The 25180-nt window shown below is 48.1% G+C and overlaps 3 protein-coding genes and 2 long non-coding RNA genes across 17 annotated transcripts; 3 read left to right on the forward strand and 2 right to left on the reverse strand.

The window, feature by feature from the left end:
- Window positions 1-1780: 1780 nt before the first annotated feature.
- Window positions 1781-10885, reverse strand: S100A13 (S100 calcium binding protein A13). Of its 7 annotated transcripts, none has more exons than XR_013381539.1 (6): window positions 10197-10355; window positions 9560-9719; window positions 9150-9323; window positions 8821-8842; window positions 8634-8711; window positions 1781-2003 (listed from the first exon to the last, which is right to left on the reverse strand). XR_013381539.1 is itself a non-coding variant. In XM_077900744.1 (5 exons), coding segments are annotated over exons 2-5 (324 nt in total). In that variant the 5' UTR covers window positions 9713-9719; window positions 10609-10885; the 3' UTR covers window positions 1781-2001. The 7 variants fall into 7 exon arrangements, 2 of the variants coding, with proteins under 2 accessions (XP_077756870.1, XP_077756869.1); XR_013381541.1 differs by having other exon boundaries at window positions 9233-9323; window positions 10197-10353; XR_013381542.1 differs by lacking the exon at window positions 9150-9323 and having other exon boundaries at window positions 10197-10353.
- On the forward strand, window positions 6980-9762 carry LOC144315751 (uncharacterized). The gene is made up of 3 exons (XR_013381545.1): window positions 6980-7092; window positions 7182-7263; window positions 9462-9762. It is a non-coding gene; the product is annotated as an uncharacterized LOC144315751 (long non-coding RNA).
- Window positions 10883-14707, forward strand: S100A1 (S100 calcium binding protein A1). Its single transcript, XM_077900745.1, has 3 exons — window positions 10883-11039; window positions 12974-13126; window positions 14420-14707. Exons 2-3 carry the CDS (start codon window positions 12986-12988, stop codon window positions 14561-14563), a joined length of 285 nt encoding a protein of 94 aa, XP_077756871.1. The 5' UTR covers window positions 10883-11039; window positions 12974-12985; the 3' UTR covers window positions 14564-14707.
- Window positions 11654-14957, reverse strand: LOC144315753 (uncharacterized). The gene is made up of 3 exons (XR_013381547.1): window positions 14397-14957; window positions 12952-13680; window positions 11654-11892 (listed from the first exon to the last, which is right to left on the reverse strand). It is a non-coding gene; the product is annotated as an uncharacterized LOC144315753 (long non-coding RNA).
- Window positions 14958-15617: 660 nt separating this feature from the next.
- On the forward strand, window positions 15618-24626 carry CHTOP (chromatin target of PRMT1). Of its 7 annotated transcripts, none has more exons than XM_077900735.1 (7): window positions 15626-15914; window positions 16370-16451; window positions 17776-17929; window positions 18543-18626; window positions 20653-20839; window positions 21621-21758; window positions 23404-24626. In XM_077900735.1, the coding sequence occupies exons 2-7, from the start codon at window positions 16387-16389 to the stop codon at window positions 23607-23609; spliced, it is 834 nt and encodes a 277-aa protein (XP_077756861.1). In that variant the 5' UTR covers window positions 15626-15914; window positions 16370-16386; the 3' UTR covers window positions 23610-24626. The 7 variants fall into 7 exon arrangements, with proteins under 7 accessions (XP_077756866.1, XP_077756867.1, XP_077756861.1 ...); XM_077900737.1 differs by having other exon boundaries at window positions 20656-20839; XM_077900736.1 differs by lacking the exon at window positions 15626-15914 and adding an exon at window positions 16036-16212.
- Window positions 24627-25180: the final 554 nt, after the last annotated feature.

Here is a 25180-nt window from a genome sequence, read left to right on the forward strand (position 1 = left end):
AGAGATACCCACATGGCTCAGCTGGCAGGGAGTGACCTCCCCAAACAGGTTGGGCTGCCTACTCCTCCCTCCCTCCCACGCCTTTCCTGCACCCCAATCCAGTGCCCAGGATGACATCCCCAGTGGGCCCTTCACCACCAGATGGGAAAGGGGAGGAAGACAGGCAGGGGAGTTAGGGGGGTCCAGCCCATGATGAGGTGGGATCCAAAGCCTGAAATCTGAGGTCAGGAGCATGTCTCCCAATGCCCTTCCCTGTGTCTCCTGCTAGGACTCCCCTGTACTTCTAGAAGTGTCTCCATGAAGAGGCCCTCCCAAGAGCATCTCATCTCAGTCTGAAGGCTTTTCCAAGTGTGCCTCAACCTGGGGTCCCTGTGAGAAGTCTCCGTCTGGGTGACTCTCCTAGGGTCTCTCACTGTGGGGAAGCTCCTGTGAGATCCCTTCTGGGATGTCTCAGCCAAATGACCCCTGGAAAGGTCCCCCCCTGGGGGTTCCTCTAGAGTCTCTCAGTCTGAGGGCACTTAGATCAAAGGTCTCAATCTAGGACCCTTTCTAGTGTGTGGTACAGAGGTTGCCTCAGCCTAAACGTTCCTCTGGACTAATGGACACCGAACCCTGGAGTGACTTCAGCTGGAAGTCCGCAAGGCCATTACCCCCCTACCCGCCCCCTGCCCTGCCCCGGGCTGCCCCACCTCTGCTCCCTCTGGTGGCGGGCAATGCAAACCACATACCCTTCAAGTCCAGAAGAATGGAGAGGATGCACCACTGCCCATCCCAGCCTTCACACCTTGTGTCCATTCTTCTGCTTCACCCCTGCTATGGTGGGAGGAAGGACAGGAGGGCTTGCTTCTCCCAAGCCACCCATCCAGAGAGGACCCCAGTTCATCACAGACATTATGGAACAGCAACCCAATTCCCCCTATTCTTGTCCTGGTGAGCTCAGGCTCTCTAAAATCTGTCTCCTCATCTCTGATACAAGACTTAAAAATAGCACCTCCCTGGAGGGAGGTGAGCGGGGATGGGCTAGACAGGACCCGCAGCAAGGAGGGCACCTGTTGTGATGAGAGCTAGGCGTTGTATGGAAGTGATGAATCACTAAAGTGTGCTCCTGAAAACAATACCATACTGTATGTTAACTAATTAGAATCTAAATTAAAATGTGGAAAAAAGGGACACCTGGATGGCTCAGCGGTTGAGCATCTGCCTTCGGCTCAAGACATGATCCCTGAGTTCTGGGATCAAGTCCTGCAACAGGCTCCCTGAGGGGAGTCTGCTTCTCCTTCTGCCTGTGTCTCTGCCTGTCTCTCTGTCTCTCATGAATAAACAAAATATTTAAATAACCAAGTATTTAATTAATATGTGAAAAGAATACTACCTACCTCAAAGGGCTGTGAGAATTAACTAGGTTAACACAGGAATTGTTTGGTACTGTGCCTGGTACATAGCCAGCCCTCAACACAAATTCACTGGTATCATTATCATCCTATAGCACAAAACTCAGGAACTAGAAAAGTGGGAGCTGAGACCATCTGCCTGAGCTCCAGGAGTCACTTCACCTGCCCCAGAGATCTATTCTCTCCCTTTCATATACTCATTCATCAACCATTCATTGAATAGCTACCCTGTATAAGACCTGGTGCTAGATGCTGTAGAGTATTCAAAGAGGAGTAATATTCCTGGTCCTTAAAGAGCTCAAAATTCTAGACCCACTCTCAGGTCAGGGCAGAGCTTTCCCACCACCTACTCGAGAAGAAAGCAGGGCAGGGTGTGTAGGAGAAACGTGTATTTTCAGGAAAAGACTTTATTTGAGGGGAGTGGGGTTCTGCTGGCCAGCCCAGCCCAGCCTATCCTGGTCAGGGGCTTTACTTCTTCCGGATCTCCAGGGCTCTCTCCTTCTGGATCTCCTTGGCCAGCTCCCCAATCAGTCTCCAGTACTCATGGAACTTGAGCTCAGAGTCCTGATTCACATCCAAGCTCTTCATCTTCTCATCTAAGGATCCGACGTCCTGAAAGGACACCAAAGGAAAGGGCGGGTTAGAAGTGAGAGTTCTCAAGACAGCGAGAGAGGAGAGAACAACTAATCTCCATTCGCTTTCTATGGGACAAGGCTGCAGCCCCAGGACAGCACTGCCGTGGTGTCTGCCACTGAATAACCTCTCCAAGCTGTGTGGGCTCCAAGGGTGGCAGCAGTAGGACATGGGGGACCTGACCTGTAGTCTTTGCCAGCAGGACCACACAGAGGTGGTGTCAGTGAACACAGAGCTGACAAGACATGCACACAATGCGCTGTCGCCTAAAGGTGAGGTAGGTCTGCTACAGGACGCTTGGGCAGCCCCAGAAGCCATCAGTATCACCCTTTCAGGCCCCTTCGTCCTCCACAGAAAGCTAGAGAAATTCACAGCCCTAAGTTGCTCATTTGCATGACCCCTATAGAGTCTCCTTTTTCCACTTTGGTTATTAGCCTGATTGACCAGGGCAATGGCAACAAAGGATTTTGTCTGTGACAAAGTTTCCCATGACAGGCCTATGAAATAATCTTAATTATTTAAGTAAAATCTTAAAAAAAAATTGCAGGGAGGCCAAGAAGCCATGCCAAATGCACAGAAGCTAAAGCTCATTCATAGAAACACTAAGCAAGAACTTTGTAAAAGCCACAATCATGCTTTTTAAAAATAATAAGATTTTGGGCAGCCCGGTGGCTCAGTGGTTTAGCGCCGCCTTCATCCCAGGGCGTGATCCTGGAGATCCGGGATCGAGTCCCACATAGGGCTCCTTGCATGGAGCCTGCTACTCCCTCTGCCTGTGTCTCTGCCTCTCTCTCTCTCTCTCTCTCTGTGTGTGTGTGTGTGTCTCTCATAAATAAATAAAAATCTCTAAAAAAAATAAAAATAATAAGATTTTATATATTTGGGGGGGGGGAGAGAGCGAGTGCACAAGAGCAGGGGGAAGGGCAAAGGAAGAAGCAGATTCCCCACTAAGCAGGGAGCCCAACATGGGGCTCAATCCCAGGACCCTCCTGGGGTCATGACCTGAGCTGATGCTTGCTTCACTGGCATTGGTGCCCCTACAGTCATGCTTTTTTTTTTTTTAAGATTTTATTTATTTATCCATGAGAGACACGGGGGCGGGGACAGAGACACGGGCAGAGGGAGAAGCAGGCTCCATGCCGGGAGCCCGACGTGGGACTCGATCCCGGGACTCCAGGATCGCGCCCTGAGCCAAAGGCAGATGCTAACCCCTGAGCCAGCCAGGCGTGTTCCCCGCCCCACCCCACACCCGCCAGCCCACAATCATGCTTAATTGTAAAACGCTATAAGCATTGTCAGTGGAAGGCAAAGATGCCCAGTGTATTGGGAGGGGGGAAAATATACAAGAGAAAGAAAGAAAAACTGTAAGTACTAGGAAAGAAGAGGCAAATTCACCTCTTATTACATTAGCAAGTATGTAATTGCATAGGTAGGAGAAACCAAGAGTGATAATGATTAACATTTCCACAACTGTAAGCCCTTGATCACGTCAACTGTTCCAAGTCTTCTGCTAAACACGGTACATGCCTTCCCCCATGGAACTTCGCAATCTCTGAGTGTGACGGTGACTCTGTCCACCTTGCTCACCTTCACAACCCCAGAGCCAGAGAGAACATCTGGCACACAGCACGTGCTTGTTCGTCACTGCAACCCAAAGCCCAGGACATGGTAGATGCTCGATAAATACTGACTGAATAAATGCAAGACCAATCCCACAAGAAAGGTATTATTAGGAGACCATTTCACAGGTAAAAAATGATGACTCAGAAAAAGTAAATGACCAAGGAAGACATGCTAGAATCTGCATTCGAGCCTAGATTGCCTGACTCAAAGTTCATGCTCTTATCCACTATTCTGCATTTTTCCCCAAAAAAACTATTAGAAATGATTAAGTATCTGCTTACAACATTAACACACAAACCCAGTACTTTTTAGGTGTTATATTAACCAGTCATAAAGTATATGAAAGATCCTGCTTAAAACACTAAAAAATGGGGCTCCTGGGTGGCTCAGTCAGTGAAGCATCTGCCTCCAGCTCAGGTCATGATCTCAGGGTCCTGGGATCGAGTCCAGTATCAGGTCCAGTATCACGTTCCCTGCTCAGTGAGGAGTCTGCTTCTCCCTCTCCCTCTGCCCCTCCCCCTTGCTTGTGCTCTGTCTTTCTCTCTCAAATGAATAAATTAAAAATCTTTAAAAAATAAAATAAAATGGCAAAAAAATGAAATAAAGAAAAAAGAACTAAAGAATCTAAAACATGAATAGAAAAATGTACCCTTAACGACTTTTGGAGAAATAAAAGTCAATTCTGAGGGTGAAAAAAAGAAAAGAAAAATGTACCCTTTTTTTTAAGAGAAAGACTCAACAGTGTAAAGATGTTAATTTTCCCTGAAATATAATTTTATATGATGCTAATAAAATATCCACAGGATTCAAGTCCAACGTGGGGCTCTCTGCAGGGAGCCTATGTCTCCCTCTGCCTATGTCTCTGCCTCTGTCTCTCATGAATAAGAAAATAAAATAAAATAAAATAAAATAAAATAAAATAAAATAAAATATAAAATAAAATATCCACAGGATTCTTTTTTTTTAGTTTTATTTTATTTTATGTTTTTTTAGTAACCTCTGCACCCAATGTGGGGCTCAAACTCACAATCCTGAGATCAAGAGTCACATGCTTCCCTCCAACTGAACCCACTAGGTACCCCTCCAAAGGATTCTTTTTAACATGATTAAATGTTTCTAAAATTCAGGGTACCTGGGTGGGTCATTCAGTGGGCTTCTGCCCTCAACTCGGTCATGATCCCGCGGTCCTGAGATCTAGCCCAAAGGCCGGCTCCCTGCTCAGCAGGAAGTCAGCTTCTCCCTCTGCCTCTGCTGCTCCCCCAGCTCATGCTCTCTCTCTCTCTCTCTGTTGCTCACTCTCTCTTAAATAAATAAATAAAATCTTATTTTTAAAAATGTTTCTAAAATTCTTCTTGAAAAACAAACTGCAGGATCCACCACAAAATTTTGAAAAATGAGAATAATGAGAGAACCAATGCTACAGGTAATTAAAGCATAGTAAAACTACAGTAAACAAAATTGGTACTCAATAAATAATTAATAATAATTAATGATTAATGAATTAATGAAACACAGTAACGAGACCCAAAATACGCACGGGAATTGAATAAATAACAGAGATGGTATTTCACATCAGTAGGAAATTTTTATTTATTTATTTATTTTTAAAGATTTTATTCATTTATTCATGAGAGACACAGAGAGAGAGAGAGAGGCAGAGACACAGGCAGAGGGAGAAGCAGGCTCCATGCAGGGAGCCCAATGTAGGACTCAATCCCCGTTCTCCAGGATCAGGCCCTGGGCTGAAGGCAGTGCTAAACCGCTGAGCCACCCGGGCTGCCCGGAAAATTTTAATAATAAAATAAATTGGTTTTTTTAAGATACATTAAACTTGGGAAGACCTTTCCAAACGTGGCATAAAACACAGAAGCCATTCACAAAACTTTCAAAGATCTGACTACATAAAAAATTTTTATATTCTGTATGGCAAAAACTACCAAAAATAAAGTTAGGAGAAAATGTTTGCAACACATATAATAGACAAAAGGCTAATTTCTTTATCCTACAAAGAGTACAATAAATCAGTATGAAAAAGAAAATCTCTTTAATCTCTTTAATAAAAGAAATAAACAAGCAGTTCACAGAAGGATTACACATGTCCATCAAAAAAAATTTTTAATGTTCCATTTCAGTCAGAACTAAGTAAGTGTAATCAGAACAAGATATCATTTCCACATATTAGATTAGCAAAAATCAAATCTGATAAGACCTGATTTGGACAAGGACACATGGAAACAGGCATTTGCATACACTGTTGGCTATGAAACATAATACAGCCTGGCTGGGAGGCAAACTTGAAATAGCTATAAAAATGAAAAACAAACATGCCTCTTGACCTAACATTTCTACTGCCACACATTTACCCTAAGTAGATATTTCCCTCAAGTATGTAAAGATATGTAAACAAGGAAGTTTGCAAAAGAGAGAAAACGGACATGAGAATGTCCATCAATAAAAAATAAAAATAACATACATTTGTTAACCCATGTACCATCATGCGCAGTGCATCATCTTCTTAAAATGGGAAAATATCTTATATGCATGGTTCCATTTTTTTTAAGATTTATTTATTTATTCATAAGAGACAGAGAGAGAGAGAGAGAGAGAGAGGGAGGCAGAGACATAGGCAGAGGGAGAAGCAGGCTCCTCACAGGGAGCCCGATGTGGGACTGGATCCTGGATCCTGAGATCAGGCCCTGAGCCAAAGGCAGACACTCAATCACTGAGCCACCCAGGGGAGCCCACATGGTTCCATTTTTAAAAAGGCATTTGTAGAACAGTAGGTAAGATGCATTTATTCATTTACTCAACAATTCTTACTCTTTTTAAATAATTTTTTTACAATTTCACTTACTTGACATTTTGCTGGGCACCTACTAGAAGTCAGGCACTGCTCTAAGTGCCAGAGATAAAACAGTGAGCAATTCCTTTCCTTCATGGGACTTATATTCCTGGTAACATACAAGTGTGTAACGTAAGTCAGGTTGTGATGGGTGTGTTGTGAAAGAAAATAAAGAGGGTAAAGGAACAGAGCACAAGGGAGGTGAGAGGTGAAGGAAAGCAAGCTGAGGATTTGCCATCTGAAAAGAAATTGGATTTCAGTGAGGAATAAGCCTAGCCAATACCTAAGGAGTGAGCATTTTGGAACAGGAGAACAAATATGTATAAGTAACTTTGCTGCTTTTGAGTTTTGCTATAAAGGGGAACAAAGATATAAGACATAGCTGGAGAGAGTTATAGAGCCAAGAGAGAAGGGTTTTTTTCATTTGTTAAGATGGGAGATATTACAGTACATTTGGGAACCAATCAAAACAATCTAGTGGAGAGGGAAAATTGATGATGCAAGACAGAGAAGAAAGTGAAAGAGTCCAGATTTTAAGTGGTGAGAAGAATGGAGCCAGGCAGCAGAGGAGAGACTGGCCTGGGGCAGAGACAGATGCTTCAGGTAATAGGCAGGCAGGGGAGATGCAGCTCTTTGCTAGATTTGGGGAGACAGTACACAGGAGTTTCTTGATTGCTCTTATTTTCTCCAAGAAAATTCTCACTGAGAAGAATGTGGAGAGAGGGACCTTTGAGAAGACAGGAAACATTATGAAATTATCATCTGAAACGGCTGGTGAGTAAACCAAATTGGGAAATGGAGAACTGGCTGGCTGTGCCCAGGGCCCCCTTGGAGCTTGTCGTTCTAGACTTAGAGAGAGATGGGACACCTGGATGGCTCAGCACTTGAGCATCTGCCTTTGGTTCAGGGCATAATCCCATGGTGCTGGGGTCGAGTCCTACATCGGGCTCCCTGCGAGGAGCCTGCTTCTCCCTCTGTCTAGTCTCTGCCTCTCTGTGTGTGTCTCTCATGAATAAATAAATAAAAATCGGGCAGCCCAAGTGGCTCAGCGGTTTAGCGCCGCCTTCAGCCCAGGGCGCTATCCTGGAGACCCAGGATTGAGTCCCAAGTCGGGCTCCCTGCATAGAGCCTGCTTCTCCCTCTGCCTGTGTCTCTGCCTCTCTCTCTCTCTCTCTCTCTCTCTCTCTGTCTCTCATGAATAAATAAAATCTTAAAAAAAAAAAAAGACAGTGATTTCGTAAAAATAAAATAAAATAAATAAAAATCTTAAAAAAAATAAAGATTTCGAGACAAGTCAACCCAGTGTACCAAGTATACTTCAATTTTAAAAATAAATAATAAAATTAATAAAGTGGGACAAGTCAACACAGCAGCACCTTTTTCTGCAGGCAGATTCAGCTACACAAGAGCAAACGCAGAATGGTTTGTAGATTCATTGACTGGGTTTTGTTTTGGGTTTTTCTTTCTTTATTTTTTTTTTTTTTGAGAATGGAAATGTTTGCCTTATTTTGGATCTGAGAAAAAAATGATAGATTTAACCATCAAGTTAATGCAGGTGAAATACTGGCCTTAACCTAGATTAAGACTGTCAAACAATGAGGACAGGGAGAAATAGAATCAAGGGAGCTGGGATCCCTGAGTGTCTCAGCGGTTTGGTGCCTGGCTTTGGCCCAGGGCGTGATCCTGGGGTCCTGGGATTGAGTCTCACATCGGGCTCCCTGCATGGAGCCTGCTTCTCCCTCTGCCTGCGTCTCTGCCTCTCTCTCTCTCTCTCTCTCTCTCTCATGAATAAATAAAAAAATAAAATCTTAAAAAAAAAAAAAAAAGACTCAAGGGAGTTGATTGAGCCTTAGGACCCCTCTGGGTGAGAAGAGAATGAGGACAGGCGGGGATTGCATGGGAAAGAAAATGTGGTGGTCCCCACAGAGTCGGGAAAATGCTGGAGTGGATGAACAGAGCTGGAATGGCAGGTGGTGGTGCTCACGGAAAAAGAGTGGCTGTTCTGAAGCAGGACAGAATCTTTGAAGGTGAGGGGTTGATGAAGTGTGAAGGCCCAGGTGTTGGATGAATTTTCTGTGTGCAGACCGAGGGCCACAATGAAAGCAGTGGTGAGAAACTAACTGCAAGGCAGGAGCTGAACTTACAAGGAATGTAGGAAAAGGGGGGCAGGTGGCCCATGAGCTTCCAAGGAGCTGTGCATCTTAGGAAGAAGAAACCAAGATCTGGAAGCAGTGACAAAAAGCAAAGAGGTCACTTCTTGCATCTCCAGGCCCAGAGGGAGTTGGAGGGAAAACCAGTCATTCTGTGGTAAGGCCGTAGGGAATGTCACACCTCCTGTGGAGTCTCAAGTCTCCTGGAAGAAGACGAAGGGAAAGGTCTGAGAAGTCTAAGACCGTAGGGGGTTTGTGGATGATAGACTGAGCTTCCAAGACTAGTTTTTTGTTTTTTGTTTTAATCCATATGCACACACTTCATTTGCCAGTGAATTCTCAGAAAGGGTGTAAAAGAAACTGTTAACAGCCTGGGATGATTAGGCAACCCAAGTGGACGAACTCTAAATTCCTACTCTGTCCACCAAGTGGGAGAGAAAGAATGACCTTATCAGGGTCATTATTAAGGGGATTCCCAGAGGGAGTGAGAAGTAGCCAATGGTTACTTACAGGTCCCTCCTACCCTGAGCTTTTATCACTACTTTATTATTTTTGGCAAATCCCTTTCTGCAGCTGGGCCTCAGTTTCCGTACATGTGAAGTGAGGCGTTTGGACTGTCTTCTCTTGGCCTCCTTCTAGCACTGATGGTCTACAACTCTCCCAGAAGCACCTTTGGGTCCACTCCTATAGTGGGGGAATGAGACCAGAGAAGCACAGAGTAGACACAAGTGCCCACAGCACCATTTGAGGGTAGCACACTTGCATGCTCACCAACACAGCCACTGAGCTACACACGCAGTCACTCAAACCCTGTGTTCACAGTATTGTGTCAGGAATATCACCTCACACCCACAGGATCCTGTAGCCACTGTCTCCTAAAGTCTCAGGCCCAGAGACCCCCACATAAGACCCCCACATACCTTGAGCAAGTGAGGCAACTGCTGAGTGACCAGTTCCCTAAACTCATGGATGCTGAGGCTGCCCTTCCGGCCCTCCTGCCCTGCAAAGGTGAAGAAGGTGGTGACCACTGTCTCAATGGCGGCCTCCAGCTCCGTCAGGGGCTCCGCTGCCATCAGGACTCTGCAGGACAGGAAAGGAGGGAAAGGCGGAGTCAGAACAGACCCAAGGGCCCCTGCCGGGGCATTGCCACCTCGGCCGGCCTGGGAGAAGAATTACAGGGAAGCAACGGGGAGGGGGCGGGGACAGGGATGGAGATGCGGAGCAGGAAAGGGTGGACGCGGCGGGGAAGGGAGGTGGCGCTCAGAAACTGGTTCTCCCCAGCTCCTGGGGACCCTCTGCGTGGTCTGAGCGGAGGCCCGGCGGAGTGGCCTCTCCGTAGGCTTCAGTCCCAGGGCTCTTCCTGGGAGGCTCCTCCGGCCCCCGGAGCCCAGGAGGCTGTCTCCTGGCCTGTGTGCGCAGGGACCCCTGCCACCCCGCCCACACCCGGGGTCAGGCCTGGGGACCCCCGCCCGGCGGCCTCTTCCCGCCCTCCCCTCCGAGCACTGCCCTCCTGGCTCAGGGACGGCCCCGGGCCCAGCGCGGGGACGCGGGACTTACGGCTGCCGGGCCAGGGGCAGGTGGGCGGTGGGCGGTGGGCGCCGGGACCGCAGGGACCGCAGGGCGGGAGGCAGCAGAGGCCCGGCCCGGAGGTGTCCTGCCTCCGCCTGGATGCTGGAGGGAGTCTCCGCCCAGGCCCGCCCCGCCCCCGCCTCGCCCGGCTCCCCCGCCTCGCCTGCCCCCAGTGGCCCCCCGTGGCCCCTCAGCCTCCGGGTGCGACCTCAGCAGGGGGAGGCGGTAGGGAGCCGCTTGGCCCTCTCCGCTCTGCGGCCTGAAGGACTGAGTGTGCGGTCCGAGAAGCACCGCAGAGAACCCCCCCCCCCCATTCGATCCTGAGAAGGACCTCGCAGCCCAAGACCCCTGAGAGGGGGACCCCGCTGAGATCTCCGCGGAGGAAGATTAGGACTCAAACCTCTGAGGGGGTGTCAGGCCGGGGCCCCCCAGCCAGACTCCCGAGATGAAGTGATTGACGGAGAGGCCCCCTTCCTGAGAGCCCTCGGCAGGATCAGGATCCTCCCTCTCCTGTCTGCCAGGACCTTTCCCACCTCCCTTCCTCCTGTCCTCCCGGGCCCTGCCTGGGGGACCGTGGGGGAGGGGAAGCCAGTGAGGCTGGACAGGACACAGGGCAACCTGTTCCAGCTCGGGAGACAGAGGGCGCCTCTGTCCACTCTGGGCCCCTTGGCCCCCTGGGTGTCTGTCTGGGAAGGGGTGGAGCCGGTGGGAAGGAGGGGGCAGCGGGAGAAGGCCTGAAGACTAGTCTCCCCACACAGCTCCGTTAACCACATTTGCAGACTGTCCATCTGTCCAGAACCTGCCCCCACCTCAGGTCCAGGCTGACTGACGGTGAGTGTCCTGCACCCTGTGTGCTGGGTCTCTGCTGTGGCCAGCTTAGGGGGAGAGGGGGCTTGGATGGGGCTCCCAAAGTCTGGGGTGGGAAGAAATGGTCTGGGAAGAGTTCCAGGGACAGCAGTTTGGGATTTGGGAGAGACAAGGTGCGGATGGTAGTGCAGGGAAGCCAGTGGAGGTCAGAGGGAGGTGTGCAGTGTTCCTCAGAGAACGAAGAAGCCGGTGGGGAAACCAGACACCAAGCTTCCTTGGAGCCCTCCAAAGTTCCCTCAATCTCCCAGGGGCTGGGGGTGGGGTGGGAAGGGCAGCCCCCACATTGCTTCCAGTTGGGTAAGCAGAAGAAAGCAAATGGAACTGTTGCTTCTGCCCCCACCTGACCGTCCCCTAGCCTTGCCAAGAACTCAGGTCCCAGGGAAGTCTGGGGGTGGCAGAGCGTGGACCACGTGAGATCAAGAGGAGGGGGCATTCAGGTCCTGCACCCACTCCCAACTCTCCTCTCACATGACCTTGCCTTTCCCCTCCTCCTTCTTTGGCCCAGACTTCCAAACTCCTCTTTCCTTCAACTCTTTCCTTCTGTTTTGCTGTGTGCCACCCCCCACCCCCTGCCCAAGTCCTCTCCAAATGCCCCCCACATAAAATCCCAGGCTGCTCAAGTGCCCCTACTGGATGGGGCCAATAATAGGGCCACCGACAGCCAACCTCTTCTCTCCATCAGCCTCAGCTTGGGTTCCATCTCCCCATATCTCTTTGACAACTGTTCCTCGTGTCCAGAGTTCAGGTGACACTCACAAGGCTCCCATTGTAAAGATGGAATGTCATTCGATCAGGGCCCATTGTTCAGCCCTCAGGCCTGGGGGAGGACAAAGACATTTGATCTGAGATACCAGAGCTGTCCCCTGAGGCTGCAGAGGGGATGACCATCCCAAGACCAAAAGAAAGAGACCCAGTGGCATGGCAGTCCCCTTCCTCAACAAAGCCTTCCGTGTCCCTCTTCTCACCAGCCTCTGGAATTCAGAGGACACACTCAGCCTTTCATGTCCCCCAATACATGGCTCCATTCTCCTACGAACTGTCCTCACATCATCCAGGCTGGGCCTAGGTGGGGGAGTGAGCAGCAGGAGGGACCAGGCCCCAGAGGCCTCCTCTCACCTTCACTGGTAGCCCTGGCTCTGGGGAAAGGCTTGGCCATTCCTCTCTCCCTTCCCACCATCACTTGATGTAAGGCCTGATTCTGCAGAGAAGTAGGAGGAACCAAACTAGAGGTAATGGAGGTGCACCCCAGCACAGCTGAAGCGACCTGTTGAGGACAGAGCAGAGTTGAAAGACCAAAAGAGGCCTGTCTGTCAACAGGAAGCTTAGAGGCAGTTAGATCCCCCTCCCGCATGAAGCCTTAGGCCAGCCACTCTGGCTGACTCCATCAGGCTGGCTGAGGGCGTCAGACTGATTCCTTGCTAGGAGCAGACAGCAGAATCAAGGCTGTGGGGAGGAACGAAGCCCACCACCCTCAGCAGCAGAGCTGGGCTGTGCTAGGCAAGCAGAGCAGAGTAAAAATAGAGCCAGAGAAAGCTTGGCAGTGTCCTGTGACCACTCCCGCCTGCCTGCCTCACCCTCCTCAGTGTCCACCTTGGCAGCCAGGAGCCACTGCAGAGGCCACTGGAGCCACTGCAGAGGTCCAGAGCTGCTCCACCTCCACCGCCCAAGCCCTGAGTCCCTCTGGCTGGGATATGGATTGAGGGAGAGAATAAGCCTGGAGGTAGGCCTGCTTGGGTTCCCACATTCTAAAGTCTCAGTGAGAGATAAAGTGCAGTGTGGCTCTGATCTCATGGCGGTTTCAGGTAAGGGACCAGGCCAGGTCTGAGGGCTCCCCTCACCCCAACCTCAGATACCCTGAGCATGGTCCCCTACTTACTTCCATGGTGGGGGGTGGGTAGGTGAGCTACGCAATGGGCTCTGAGCTGGAGACAGCGATGGAGACTCTCATCAATGTGTTCCATGCCCACTCGGGCAAGGAGGGAAACAAGTACAAGCTGAGCAAGAAGGAGCTAAAGGAGCTGCTGCAGACTGAGCTCTCCGGCTTCCTGGACGTGAGCACAGGGCAGGCGTACAGGGTGGTATGGGTGAGGGGAGGAGGAACACCTGGGGACCTCTCTGCCACCTTCCCACCCCACCCCCAACCCACTCCAATCATCTTCTTCCTCTGCCAGACTTCTCTCCTGGATTTTTCTGGGCTCCCATACTTATCTTGTTTCAAGACAAAAATACCCTAATTTGTTCATCTACTGTTAAGTGCTAGAACCTGTGCAGATGCATCATTAAGAAGGCTCACAGTCTAGGAGGGAAAGACTGACATGAAAGTAAACCATGAACACTGGGAAGTGAACTATTGAGGACAGAGCAGTTGAAGGACCAAAAGAGGCCCCCAGTCTGCTGGCAGGAAACTCAGAAGCAATTAGACCACCTCCCCATGAAGTCTCCGGCCAGCCACTTAGGAGCTACACAGAGCATTAACAGAATTGCCCGAAAGGATTATGGGACAATAGTAACCTGACTGAACGGGGCTTCTCCAAAGACGGGGCACTTGAGCTGTGGATTTCCTTTGGAATATTATTAGGGTAAATGTAGGCATTTTAGGAGGTATCTGCATAAACAAAAGCATGAAAAAAAAATATGGAGCACGCTCAGTAGTTTTGACCTGAATGAAAGATGCAGAAAAGTAGGCTGCAAATGCTGACAGGGGCTCTATGATACAGAAGCCAGTAGTAAGTGTAGTAAGTGCACCAGCTTCGAGGTTTTATCAGCCCTGGGGTTTCGGTTCTGATCCTGTCACCTTCCAGCTGTGTGAGTTGGGCACATTATTTAACCACCAACTGTTAATTTGTTTATTCCTCTAGCATTTGTGCTAGAATTAACAATTTTACAAGACAATGCTTGTAAAGCTTCGAGTGTACTACTCTTATATAAGCACTCACCATACGGTAATCAATGTTGTTATTACTCTGCCTTGTTAAGGAGCTTATTTGGTGGGTAACAGAAGGCCACAAGTGTTAGTTGTTTTTTGTTTTTTTTTTAAGATTTTATTTATTTATTCATGAGAGACACACAGAGAGAGAGGCAGAGACACAGGCAGAGGGAGAAGCAGGCTCCATGCAGGGAGCCCTACGCGGGACTTGATCCCTGGACTCCAGGATCAGGCCCTGGACTGAAGGCAGCGCTAAACCGCTGAGCCACCTGGGCTGCCCAAGTGTTAAAGAGGATTCAGAACAGTCCCATAATTAGATGTAGTTCTCCCTCCTTCCTCCCAATCACCCACCTCCCTAGCCCAATTCCATACTATCTATCTCCCGATGTACCCACCTCTCCATCTCCTCCCTCCACAGGCCCAGAAGGATGCGGATGCTGTGGACAAGGTGATGAAAGAGCTAGATGAGAATGGAGATGGGGAGGTGGACTTCCAGGAGTATGTGGTGCTGGTGGCTGCCCTCACAGTGGCCTGTAACAACTTCTTCTGGGAAAACAGTTGAGCAGACACCCCCAGTGGCCAGCGCCCTTCCCCATCCCCCTGCTTCCCTCCCTACGCTCCTACCCTTGCCCACCCTCCACCAAGGGCGCAAGAGTAGTGGGCCAGGCCTGCAACTCATCTTTCATTAAAGGCTCTTCTCTGGCCAGCTGCTGTCTGTCTCCTTTGGGGTCTGGAAGTGAGTGGGAAAGTCAAGGTTCCTCACTCCCAAGTCACCTTATTTGGTAAAGGATCTTATTGTGAGAGAGGTCAAGGGGACATTACATCTTCCTGGCTGAGGAATGCTCAAGGCCCAGGAAGGTAGGCATTCGAAGTTCCAGCTGCAAATGTAGGAGACTTCAGCTTCTCAGCTACAAAGCCAGAATTCCCCTTCAGTCTGCAGAGAATATTTACTGAGGACCTACCGTGCGCTAGACGTTGTGAAGGAGCGGTGAAGTTCAGTAAGGATGGCAGACCATCACACACGCGCAGGTGCTGGGAGGGAAACAAAAGACCCTGAGGCACTTGCGCGCAGAAGAGTCAAAGAAGCGCCTGTGCCTCATTTGCCCAACCCCGGCGTGTTCCTACTGTGCACCCAGGCCCAGGGAAAGTCCCGAGTCGGTGTGCATGGAGGTGCACAGACTGGCGGATGGGGAGGGCATCATCGGGGGAACACGGACACAACGCCCACAGGGGTTTAACAATATTCAAGACGAGGAACAGAAACAGAAGCCCGGGCGTCCCTGGCTCTCCCGGGCTCGGGGCTCGGAGACAGCAGCAGGTGCTGCTCGGCCAGGGGCAGGGGGCACACCCCGCGCGCAGAGCTGCGGACGGCCGCCCTGAGCCAGGCCGAGGCGCCGCGAAGACAGAGGAACGGCTGTCTCCCGGGCCCCCGCGCGGTTCTCCGCGAGCCGGGCCGGCGCGCGCTAACCACGCCCCTCAGTGGGCGGGGCGAGTAGTGGTCCGGACCCCGCCTACTCCCTAGGGCTCCGCCCCAAGCCTCGCGCAGGCGTAGCGTTCAACGTCTCGCCCCCTAGCTGTGCGCGGATCTGACGTCTGACGCAATTGCGTCGACGCCATTTTAGCCGGTCCCAGTCGGCTCTGGGCGTGGCGGCCATTTTGTTTTGGACACCGAGCGGGAGGCGGCGGCGGCGGCTGTGGTGGCACCGACACAAGGCAGGAAAGGGCAGGCCGGGCAAGCAGGCGGACCCGGCCGACCAGACAGCCGGCCGGCAACAACGAGCTAACCTAGCAACCTACCGCTTACATCTCTAACCAACCGCCCACCAAGTCAAGTCAGGTTCCGCCGGGCCCCGGCCCGCGCGCCGCAGCCGTGGTGGCAGCCCCGGGAGGCGCACTGGCGTCCGTTTCCTTCGGTGCGTTTCCGTAGCGTGGGGGGAGTGGCGGGGCGGCGGGCCCCGGGGGGGCGGAGCCGGCGGGGGGGGGGGCGGCGTCGGGGAGGGGAGCGGGCGGCGGAAACCAACGTCCGGATGGGGAGCGTTGAGGGGGGCGCCCCGTGGGTCCTCCTTCCGCCGGGGCCAGTGAGGGCCTTCGGACCCTCGTGTGTGTGCGGAGGCTCCTCGCGGCCCCGGCTGACGAGGGCCGGTCCGGGTTAAGACCAGTCCGCTCTGTCGCGTTGGGGGTCGGGCGGTGGCCTCCAGGCCCGGATTGGCCGTAAGTGTGTGGGGACTGGAGCCCCCGGAGCGGTGTTCAGGGCGAGCGTCGGTCCTCGAGACAGGTCGTCCGTTGTCCTGCCTGTCGGGCCCTCGCTGCCCTTGAGACGAGGGGGTCCTTGGTCTGACTCGGTTTATCCTCTTACTGTCCTTTGTAGATTCTCGGGATTTGAAGATGGCTGCACAGTCAGCGCCGAAAGTTGTGCTAAAAAGCACCACCAAGATGTCTCTAAATGAGCGGTGAGGCAGCCAACAGCAACTTCAGCTCGTTCATAAGAAAACATTACTTAACTTGGCCCTGGGGTCCGATGCACAAAAACCAGTTGTAAATACCAACAGAAGGCTACAGACCTCTGTTTTTAGTTGCATCTGATGTGGTACACGAAACAAATTGGGCGGTTGTTTCAAAACCCCTTATCAGTAGATTTTTATGTTAAGCTGTCTGAAATATTTAGCTGGTGGGATGTATTTTAAAAAGACTCCTCACACCCTCCCTCTTCTTCACATTTTTTTACATTGATACAGGGGTGGTGCAGCTCGGTAGCATGGTACCTCGGCTGCAGGAGGCTTGCTGCTCAGTCCAAGGCCAGCAGTGTTGTGTCTGGCCTGTAAGAGGCAGGCAGCAAGCTGTGGATATGTCCAAAGGCCCTTGAATGCCATTCTTGGGCCTTGTAAGAGGCACTTGCTTTGCTCCATTTCTCTTTCTTTGAATTCTGCTTTTAGTTTGTTTTTGTGTTAGATTCTTTTACAGTTAAGTGTTCTTTTTTGTACAATTAAACATACTTTGACAGGAGTAACAGAGGAGTGTCTTCACAAGCTTTTAAGTGATTAAAGTAATCTGATTTTCTCAGAAATAATCACATGCAGTCAGGAAAAGTAATCATCAGACTAAAAAAAGTTAGGGTGCCAAAAGCTCTTTATTGAGCGCCTTTGACCAGTGATTTTATTTAGTTGATGTTAGACCACAAAAGATCCAGAAGATTGACTTGATGTTTGCTTTTGCCTTTTCTGAAGCATATGTACTGCTTCTTCTCTCTTACACTATGATATACTGATTTTTCATGCTTCTATGTACCTGAACGAACAAATAGATGAAGAAAGTGAGATCTACTCTGATGACTTACATGGGTGTACTACTACCATGGGCTGTGAAGGTGCTCTGGTCCTTCCCTACATTCGCCCTTACAGCCACCCTCCAATTCCCCCAAGAGTTTGGCTTTCTTTGTTTGTCTTTGAAACTACGTTTTCTGTCTTTTGTTGTCCTCATATCTGCTTATTGCGTGTTTTTCATACCTCCCACCTCTCTAAAAGCCGTTACCCTGAGCCCTTGTTATCACTTTTGATTGAATGTGCTGCTGCACTTAGCTGCGTTTCTGAGTTTCTGATTCTTGCAAGTTTGTGGAAGCCGAGGAGTCTTTAACCCACATCAGCCTTGATCTAAGTGTACCACTTTTACTTAAAGTTCGTGGGATCTGGAGCTCCTGGTCTAGCAAGCCATGAAAATGCCAATAAATGTTTTGTAATAAAGCTTTTATTTAAACATCCATTCTGTTCGACCTTGAAGCTTTACTAATATGCTGAAGAACAAACAGCCGATGCCAGTGAATATTCGGGCTTCGATGCAGCAACAACAGCAGCTAGCCAGTGCCAGAAACAGAAGACTGGCCCAGCAGATGGAGAATAGACCCTCTGTCCAGGCAGCATTAAAACTTAAGCAGGTGAGAAGATGAGTCTTAATGCTCCAGAAGCAGCTGGTGATCTCTGTCAGGCAGTCCAACTGAGGCTGTCAGGACGTGATGGATGATTGTAAGGTGGCTCAGGGCAAAAGCAGAAACTTCTCTGGAGGAAAGAGAAGTTCAGAGAATTCCCATTTTGGCAGGTACCAATAAGTAACTTTCATTGTCTTTCTCTTTTAGGTAGTTTGCCATCAGTGGCCTGTTTCTGTGTTATCAATGAGTATTAATCTCTTTCTTTCTGATCCTTTGCCCTTAAAGTAAATTGACTGGATTTTCCCACAAAGAAATGTTGGTGTCTGTTTTAGATGACTTTCAAAAAATGCTTTATTCCCTATTGAGTGACTTACACATGAGGGAAATCATTTTCTTGTTTCTTCCTTGAGCATAGGAAGTCTGAACAGCCTTAGTCAAGGATTTTCAGTGCTAAAATAGAGAAAGAGTAAGGTGACCCTCATCTCCACAGCACCTAAAGTTTTGTCAGTAAAATAGAATGAGAGCACTGAATAATTAAGAATTAGTAGGTTATTTTTCAAACTTCCAGTAGGAGATAATCCTATTCAGACTTGAAATAAAACCTGCTCTTTATTATTCATAGACTTTATATGCAAGTCCGGACAGTGGCTGTGGAAGGATATGTCCAAGCTGTGGCTGGGCGTCTGGAGGGCGATGCCATGCAACTGTAAGGACTTTAACTGGTAGCACTGCATGGCTGTGCATAAATTCAGCGGTTAAATATAACACCATCCCACCCCCACCCTGAACTGTTGGGCTCACTGACCAAAAATAAACAGGGCCTTCTGCTTCAGCTACCTTAAGCCTTGGAGTTCCTGTATTTGTCCCTGACCCAGGAAAGCGGTAAAAAGGGCCCCACCATTTTCCAAGAGAGGCAGTTCTAAATTGCTAAAGATAAATCTATGGCAGATCATTCCAAGGGACCTTTCTAGAAGAAGCTTTAAATACAGGCTGGGCAGAAAGTAGCCTCTGGAGCAGAGGTGTCTGATAGAACTTTGCGTGGTGAAGGGAATATTCTTATCTGCTCTCCAAATTTGGTAGCTACCAGCCAGCCATGTGTGACAATTGAACACTCAAAATGTGGCTAGTGTAACTGAGGAGGTTTTTATTTTATTTATTTTTTTTTTAATTTTTTTTTAAATTTTTATTTATTTATGATAGTTACAGAGAGAGAGAGAGGCAGAGACACAGGCAGAGGGAGAAGCAGGCTCCATGCGCCGGGAGCCCGATGTGGGATTCGATCCCGGGTCTCCAGGATCGCGCCCTGGGTCAAAGGCAGGCGCCAAACCGCTGCGCCACCCAGGGATCCCGATTTTTAAATTTTATTTACTTGAAGTTTAAATAGCCACATATAATCTTAGCATTACAGCCTAGCTCTAGAGTAAAAGCTAGATGGTATAGGAACATCCTTAAGCTTGCTGTGTTAGAGATTTCTATTGCTGAGGTCTCTATACGTTATCCCCTGAAGCACAGGTTTTGGAAGAATATACTCAGGATCACTGAACAGAAGGGATTTGGAGAATGAAGTCCTGACCTCCTAATGTGTGCCGTCAGGGGAATGATGCGACAGACTCTTAGGGTTGGTTATGCCTAGGTGCATAATGTTCAGAGCTTGCCCTTTTAATTAGAAGCAGTTTATTATGTTGTGCTAGAAAGCTAATAACAACAACTCAAAGCATGTGGTTGCAAAAGAAAAAGTCCTTGGTAACCATCTATGGGTGAAGTCTGAGGATACACAGAATTTATTTTCATTCATACTGACTGATGGCTTTATAGGAAAACGGGTTTGCTGGGGCCTTGGTTGTGTTCAAGGCTACACAGTTCCTTTTACTTTGAAGGAATTTAATTCGCTGAGATATGGTTTTAATAGTTTCTCTCTGAGGGACAGTTTATTGAAAATCTCCGTATGTGGTGTGTCCTTGTTCTCAAATACAGCCCTGAGTTTTGTGATTGTAGGTCACCTGTCTTAATTCTAATGCAAGTTGGCCTTTTCACTGGAGATACATTTGAGTATTTTGAATTAAAAGGTCATTGTACTGGCTTAATGGAGGTGTTTGCAAGGGGAGACGTGGAATTAATAGCGATTTAAGAAATGTAAGGAAAGGAAGTTTGACTTTTTTGTGTTTATTTACATCTTAAGGTAAAAAGTGGACCGTCTGGAGATAGATATTCAAAGGAAAAATGGAACACCCTGGCCTCTTTGACTGAAAAAATCAAATCTTGTTTTTAAATGACAAGAATTCAAATGAACTTATAATTTAAATATTTCCCAGAGTGTGATGAACTTCCCATGGTGTTTGAGTAAGCTTCTGAAGACAGTGGTAGTCCTTGGGCAGGTACGAATCAAGTCATATCATTGTCAACCTGTGCTTCAAAAACAGCAGAATCCAGGATTTGAGATACAGAGTCCGAGGAATGGTCTATGGCATCTGTAGCCAGACTAGAGAGGTAACTTGTGTTGGGGCCAATGTCAGGGGACCGTACTGAAGCTGGATCAGAATTCTCCTCCTTTTATACCATGTCCTGAGGCAAAGGCTAGTTTCTGGTTTAGGATCTTTGTGACACCTACAGCAGGTTTATTTATCTCCCTGCACACAGCCATCTCACTTGCTTCTTTTTCTCTGCACTTTGAGTTGCTGAATCCCACTGGAATGCTTTTTTTGATCTCAATCCCCCAACACCTTTTCTTCCAGAAGAGCTTAAAGCAGCGCCTGGGTAAGAGTAACATCCAGGCACGGTTAGGCCGACCCATAGGGACCCTGGCCAGGGGAGCAATCGGAGGACGAGGCCTGCCCATAATCCAGAGAGGCTTACCCCGAGGAGGACTGCGTGGGGGACGTGCCACCAGAACCCTGCTTAGGGGCGGGATGTCGCTCCGAGGTCAGTGCTGTGTACTTGATCATTGTCGGGCCTACCCCTCCCTTTTCTCTTGGGCTGCTTATGGACACATTTGTTTTAACATCTTGAATCCTGAATTTGTATTAATATAATAACTTTTGAAATCACGTATTTTTAATAGTGCTGCATGTCTTTTCTCGATACCATTCCCTTTCTGATAATGTGCAATGGTGAGAGGCTATGACCTGCATAACGACAGGTAATTCATGTCATCTCCATTCCGTCTAAACACCCTGCTGCTGCTTGAATCAAAGCACATGCAAGTTCTAGAAATAAGTCAGATCTGAGAAATATTTGGTCCCATGGCCTGTATCTTAACTAACCATCTCTGTGCTAGTGAAACATTGTTCTATTTGGAAAAGAGAACAAGTTGACCCATAGCTACGTGTTATATTTTGGGCACTGTTACACTGTTCCCTGTGTTGTTCTTGTCCCTTGTAAGAATGTATTGAGAGCAGGAACCATATCATTTATTTTTAAATCTATGGTAATGCTAGGCGCACCTATCTGGTTATTCAGATACTCATTGTATGTACTTACTAATTAACTCCCAGCTTCTTCAATGGGTTTGTGGTCAGACTTACTGAATTGATTGAATAAAGAGCAGTTTGATCTGTTCACACTTGGTGTACAGCTTGCCCCAACCCAACCTAAAAATTAACTGAATTAACTCTCACTTAACCCTCACCTCCTTCCTTTGGTTAGAGTCTACTTTGTCTCTCTTGGATTTACCTGCATATACATTGTATGCCTCCTCTCCAAGGTCAAAACCTGCTCCGAGGTGGACGAGCCGTAGCTCCCCGAATGGGCTTAAGAAGAGGTGGTGTTCGAGGTCGTGGAGGTCCTGGGAGAGGGGGCCTAGGGCGTGGAGCTATGGGTCGTGGCGGAATCGGTGGTAGAGGTTAGTCAGCTACCAACTTCAGAGAATAGCTCCCCCTTATTTCTCTCCCTTCAAAACTCAGAGCCACCTTTCTGCACAGCTTTAAGTCATAGGCAGGCTTATTTGTTTGTCTTGTTTTGTTTTTTGAAACTGGCTTATTTTCTAAATTCACATGCTGGTAGTGCGAAAGTCTGTCATGGGTTGTCTGAGAGCCAGTCAGGTACATGTCAGAACCAAACTATATGCAGTCTTTTTCCAGGTTCTTGCAAATTTAAGTCCTATTGTCAGTTTAAGGTTTTACCTTTCTGTGCCCCTGCCCCACCACCACACACACCCATCCCATAGCTCAAAACCCCACTGTGAGTCTGAGAATAAAGAAGGGAGGTATACAAAAATGAAGCAGTTTAAAAGGATGATGAGATTGGAACTGGGTATTGACTTTGAAGCCAAGTAAAGTCAGGGCACAGTTTGTGTCTACAGGAAATCAGAGATGACTTTTTTTTAAATCAATTTAGAAAGCAAGAAGGTACTGTGTCAGTTAACTGACAGACTCTTGTTGATAATCTTACCCTTGAGACTTAGTGATATTTGTCTTGTGACCTCATGACCCAGATGGGAAAGAATTTAATGGTGTTGCTGTCGTTAATCCAAATCTCATGGGAGTTTTCTGACTTAGAGCTTAGTGGAAAACTCTCAACAACACCTGCCCGGGGCGGGATAGAAAACCTATTCCTGTGGCCTCTGCCTCTATCTGCTCTGGTCTTTTGCAGTGTGTGGTGGGTCTTCCATAATTGATGACCTTGAAGTTGCCAAAGGGTAATAACTGTTAGGAAAGGAAATTTGATAGCCAAGGACTTGTTTTCTTCGCTCCCATTATATGTTTGGCTTTCTGAGTGAAGTACAAGCTAGTTTGGGTTTCAGGATGAAATAGCATATTTCCAGATTATCTTGACCTGGTTTCTGAGAGAGCATTACAGGGCTTGGGGGATTCTAAAGGAGCTTTCCAGAAACCTTGCCTACGTTTTGTTAAGTGGATTGAAACCACCTCTCAGATAACCATCATTGTTATAAGGCGACTAGAATCTGAGATGGAAGTGGCTACTCTAAATGTATCATTCCCCCCCCCCCCCCCATCCTCTCACTTTGTTCCTATGTCAGAATAACTCATCAGGCTCCCAATGTGGGGTGGGTGAGCTCATTAGGTTTAACAAATTGAGAAGAGATAAGATAATTTTCCAGAAAGATCTCCAATAAGGCTTTAAGAACTGTTTAGCCCTCCCCCCTGTTTCTCTGTGCCCCTTTTACTTCCTCCCTATCTGAGTGGGGTTATCTAGAATGTATTTTAATTATGAACCGATTGTGGGTCTCAAACTCAAGATACATTTGTTTTAGGAGAAGTTAGGATTCTTTTAATTGTCAGTTAATTTCCCTTTGTTGACAATAAAGTCTTTAAACAGCACATAGAGATGAGCATGTAAACAGGGATTCATTATGTGTGCTTTCCATGTGTTGCTTTCTACCCAATGTGTTTCCTATTTTCCAGATTTCTCCTCTTTGCCCTGCCCTTTCAGCCTTTCTCAGCTAGGCCCTGCTGCTCTGAGGGGCATTTGCCATAACATCCATTAAACCTACTTGTAACTGTCTCCTTTTTTTCCCCTTGGGCCAGGTCGGGGTATGATAGGTCGGGGAAGAGGGGGCTTTGGAGGCCGAGGCCGAGGCCGTGGACGAGGGAGAGGTGCCCTCACTCGCCCTGTGCTGACCAAGGAGCAGCTGGACAACCAGTTGGATGCATACATGTCGAAAACAAAAGGACACCTGGATGCCGAGTTGGATGCCTACATGGCACAAACAGATCCAGAAACCAATGATTGAAACCTGTCCACCCTACTGTGAGAGACTCTTATTCAAAAGTCACCACATCTGTAAATAACCTTGAGATAACAGATGGAGAAGAAACCTGATCGATGCTGGAAGGACCTATCACAATAGGCTATGGACTTATTTGCCACCAGTTTGTGCATTTAGTGTGTTCCTTTTACTTTTTTTGATACTGTGTTGTATGAAACCTTTCTTTCCTCTGACTTGGGTTTTGTTTTGTGTTTGGGGTTTTTTTCCCCAATCGCTCTGACTTCTCTTTAAACATGAATGTGGTGGCCTTGTGGCTAGAACACACTCTTCCCACCTCTGCCTCCCTTCATCTGTCATATGCTCTGATATTCTGACATTCCTCTCGTCATTTCTGTGTCCCCGTGGATAAAGCCCCAGAAAGAGCCCATCAGTGTTACTTCCTGGGTTTCTGAGAAATGGTTCTGTTCTACATAATCTTTAATAGCTTCTTAGAACTGTTCAGAAAATCTGAAGCTCAAAAATGAATTCTGCCACATTGATATTTTGGGGTAGTAAATTAGGGACACTGATATAGCCGCAGGGCCGCATAACAGGTTACACGTGGTAGCACTTCAGATTTGATTAAAGTTACTTCCCATGTAAGTTGACACCACATGACAAGTGTGCTGGTGGGTTGGGTCTGTGCACTTTGACCCTGAAATACTTTGCTCTTGGCTTTGTATCATGTCCTAAGAGCTGCTGTTCTGTTGGCTTACACCTGCAATAGAGAGGAAATCGCCGTTTCATTTGGCAGGTTGTTCAGAGAAAGAGCTAGAATGATAGCACATACCTTCTAGGAGTCAGAAGATACCCACCCTGGAATGCTATTGTCCTTATGTTTATCCCAAACCAATCCTGAGCCTCTCCATTCATTGGCTTTGTTTGAACCTCTATTTCCCTTGAAGGTTTAAATAAGTTCAACCATATTCTGTCAACTGTTCCAGTTTTCAGTGGAATCTTGTATTTCTGGTTCATCATAACAAGAAATCGTTCTCAAATCTAGTCAGGACTTTTTCTTCTATCGTTGGGCTCCTTGAAACGCTGTGGCCACTATAACAATATCCTGACCTACCTTGTGGAATTCAGAGTCCTTCCTAGGTGTATTAAAATCAAGTCCCTAAACTGTTAGAAAGGTGTGTGTGGCACACTGGGGAGGAAATTCTGGTAAAGACAGCTTGGACTTGAGTCCTATCTGTAGGACTTGGGCTTCATAACTTCTAGACTGTGAGGCAAGTGGCTTAGTCCTGTGGAAGAGCAAGATTGGTAAGACCAGGTGGTATCAGGACAGAACCACACTCAGAATCCCACCTGGTTTGATTTTGAAGTGTCTGTACTATAATCACTTTATTAAGAATGGACTGTGAGCCTAGAGGTCTTCAGGCAGGGTTCATAACCCATAAGTAGAAAGGATGTTAAGTATTTTTATGTGGCCAAGGCCAGTCGTAATGATAAGTCGTTAAATAGACCCCAGCTTGGTCAGCACCCAAGGTATGTGAGGGAGGTGCTGACTGGCAGTGGACAGGGTACCCTTTGCAAACACCTCCACTGGTTACATC

The sequence above is a fragment of the Canis aureus genome, chromosome 6 (assembly GCF_053574225.1).
Source record: "Canis aureus isolate CA01 chromosome 6, VMU_Caureus_v.1.0, whole genome shotgun sequence".
Lineage (NCBI taxonomy): Eukaryota > Metazoa > Chordata > Mammalia > Carnivora > Canidae > Canis > Canis aureus.

What these genes read in the sequence shown, in the direction of transcription:
- S100A13 (XM_077900744.1), bottom strand. Translation starts at nt 9,712, where the DNA reads ATGGCAGCGGAGCCCCTGACGGAGCTGGAGGCCGCCATTGAGACAGTG. An exon ending in AGTTGCCTCACTTGCTCAAG is followed by an intron (nt 9,324 to 9,559) that starts GTATGTGGGGGT and finishes CCCCCACTATAG; the next exon opens with GAGTGGACCCAAAGGTGCTT. An exon ending in CCAAACGCCTCACTTCACAT is followed by an intron (nt 8,712 to 9,232) that starts GTACGGAAACTG and finishes CACTGCTTCCAG; the next exon opens with ATCTTGGTTTCTTCTTCCTA.
- S100A1 (XM_077900745.1), top strand. Translation starts at nt 12,986, where the DNA reads ATGGGCTCTGAGCTGGAGACAGCGATGGAGACTCTCATCAATGTGTTC. An exon ending in AGCTCTCCGGCTTCCTGGAC is followed by an intron (nt 13,127 to 14,419) that starts GTGAGCACAGGG and finishes CTCCCTCCACAG; the next exon opens with GCCCAGAAGGATGCGGATGC.
- CHTOP (XM_077900735.1), top strand. Translation starts at nt 16,387, where the DNA reads ATGGCTGCACAGTCAGCGCCGAAAGTTGTGCTAAAAAGCACCACCAAG. An exon ending in GAGGGCGATGCCATGCAACT is followed by an intron (nt 18,627 to 20,652) that starts GTAAGGACTTTA and finishes CTTTTCTTCCAG; the next exon opens with AAGAGCTTAAAGCAGCGCCT. An exon ending in TGGCGGAATCGGTGGTAGAG is followed by an intron (nt 21,759 to 23,403) that starts GTTAGTCAGCTA and finishes CCCTTGGGCCAG; the next exon opens with GTCGGGGTATGATAGGTCGG.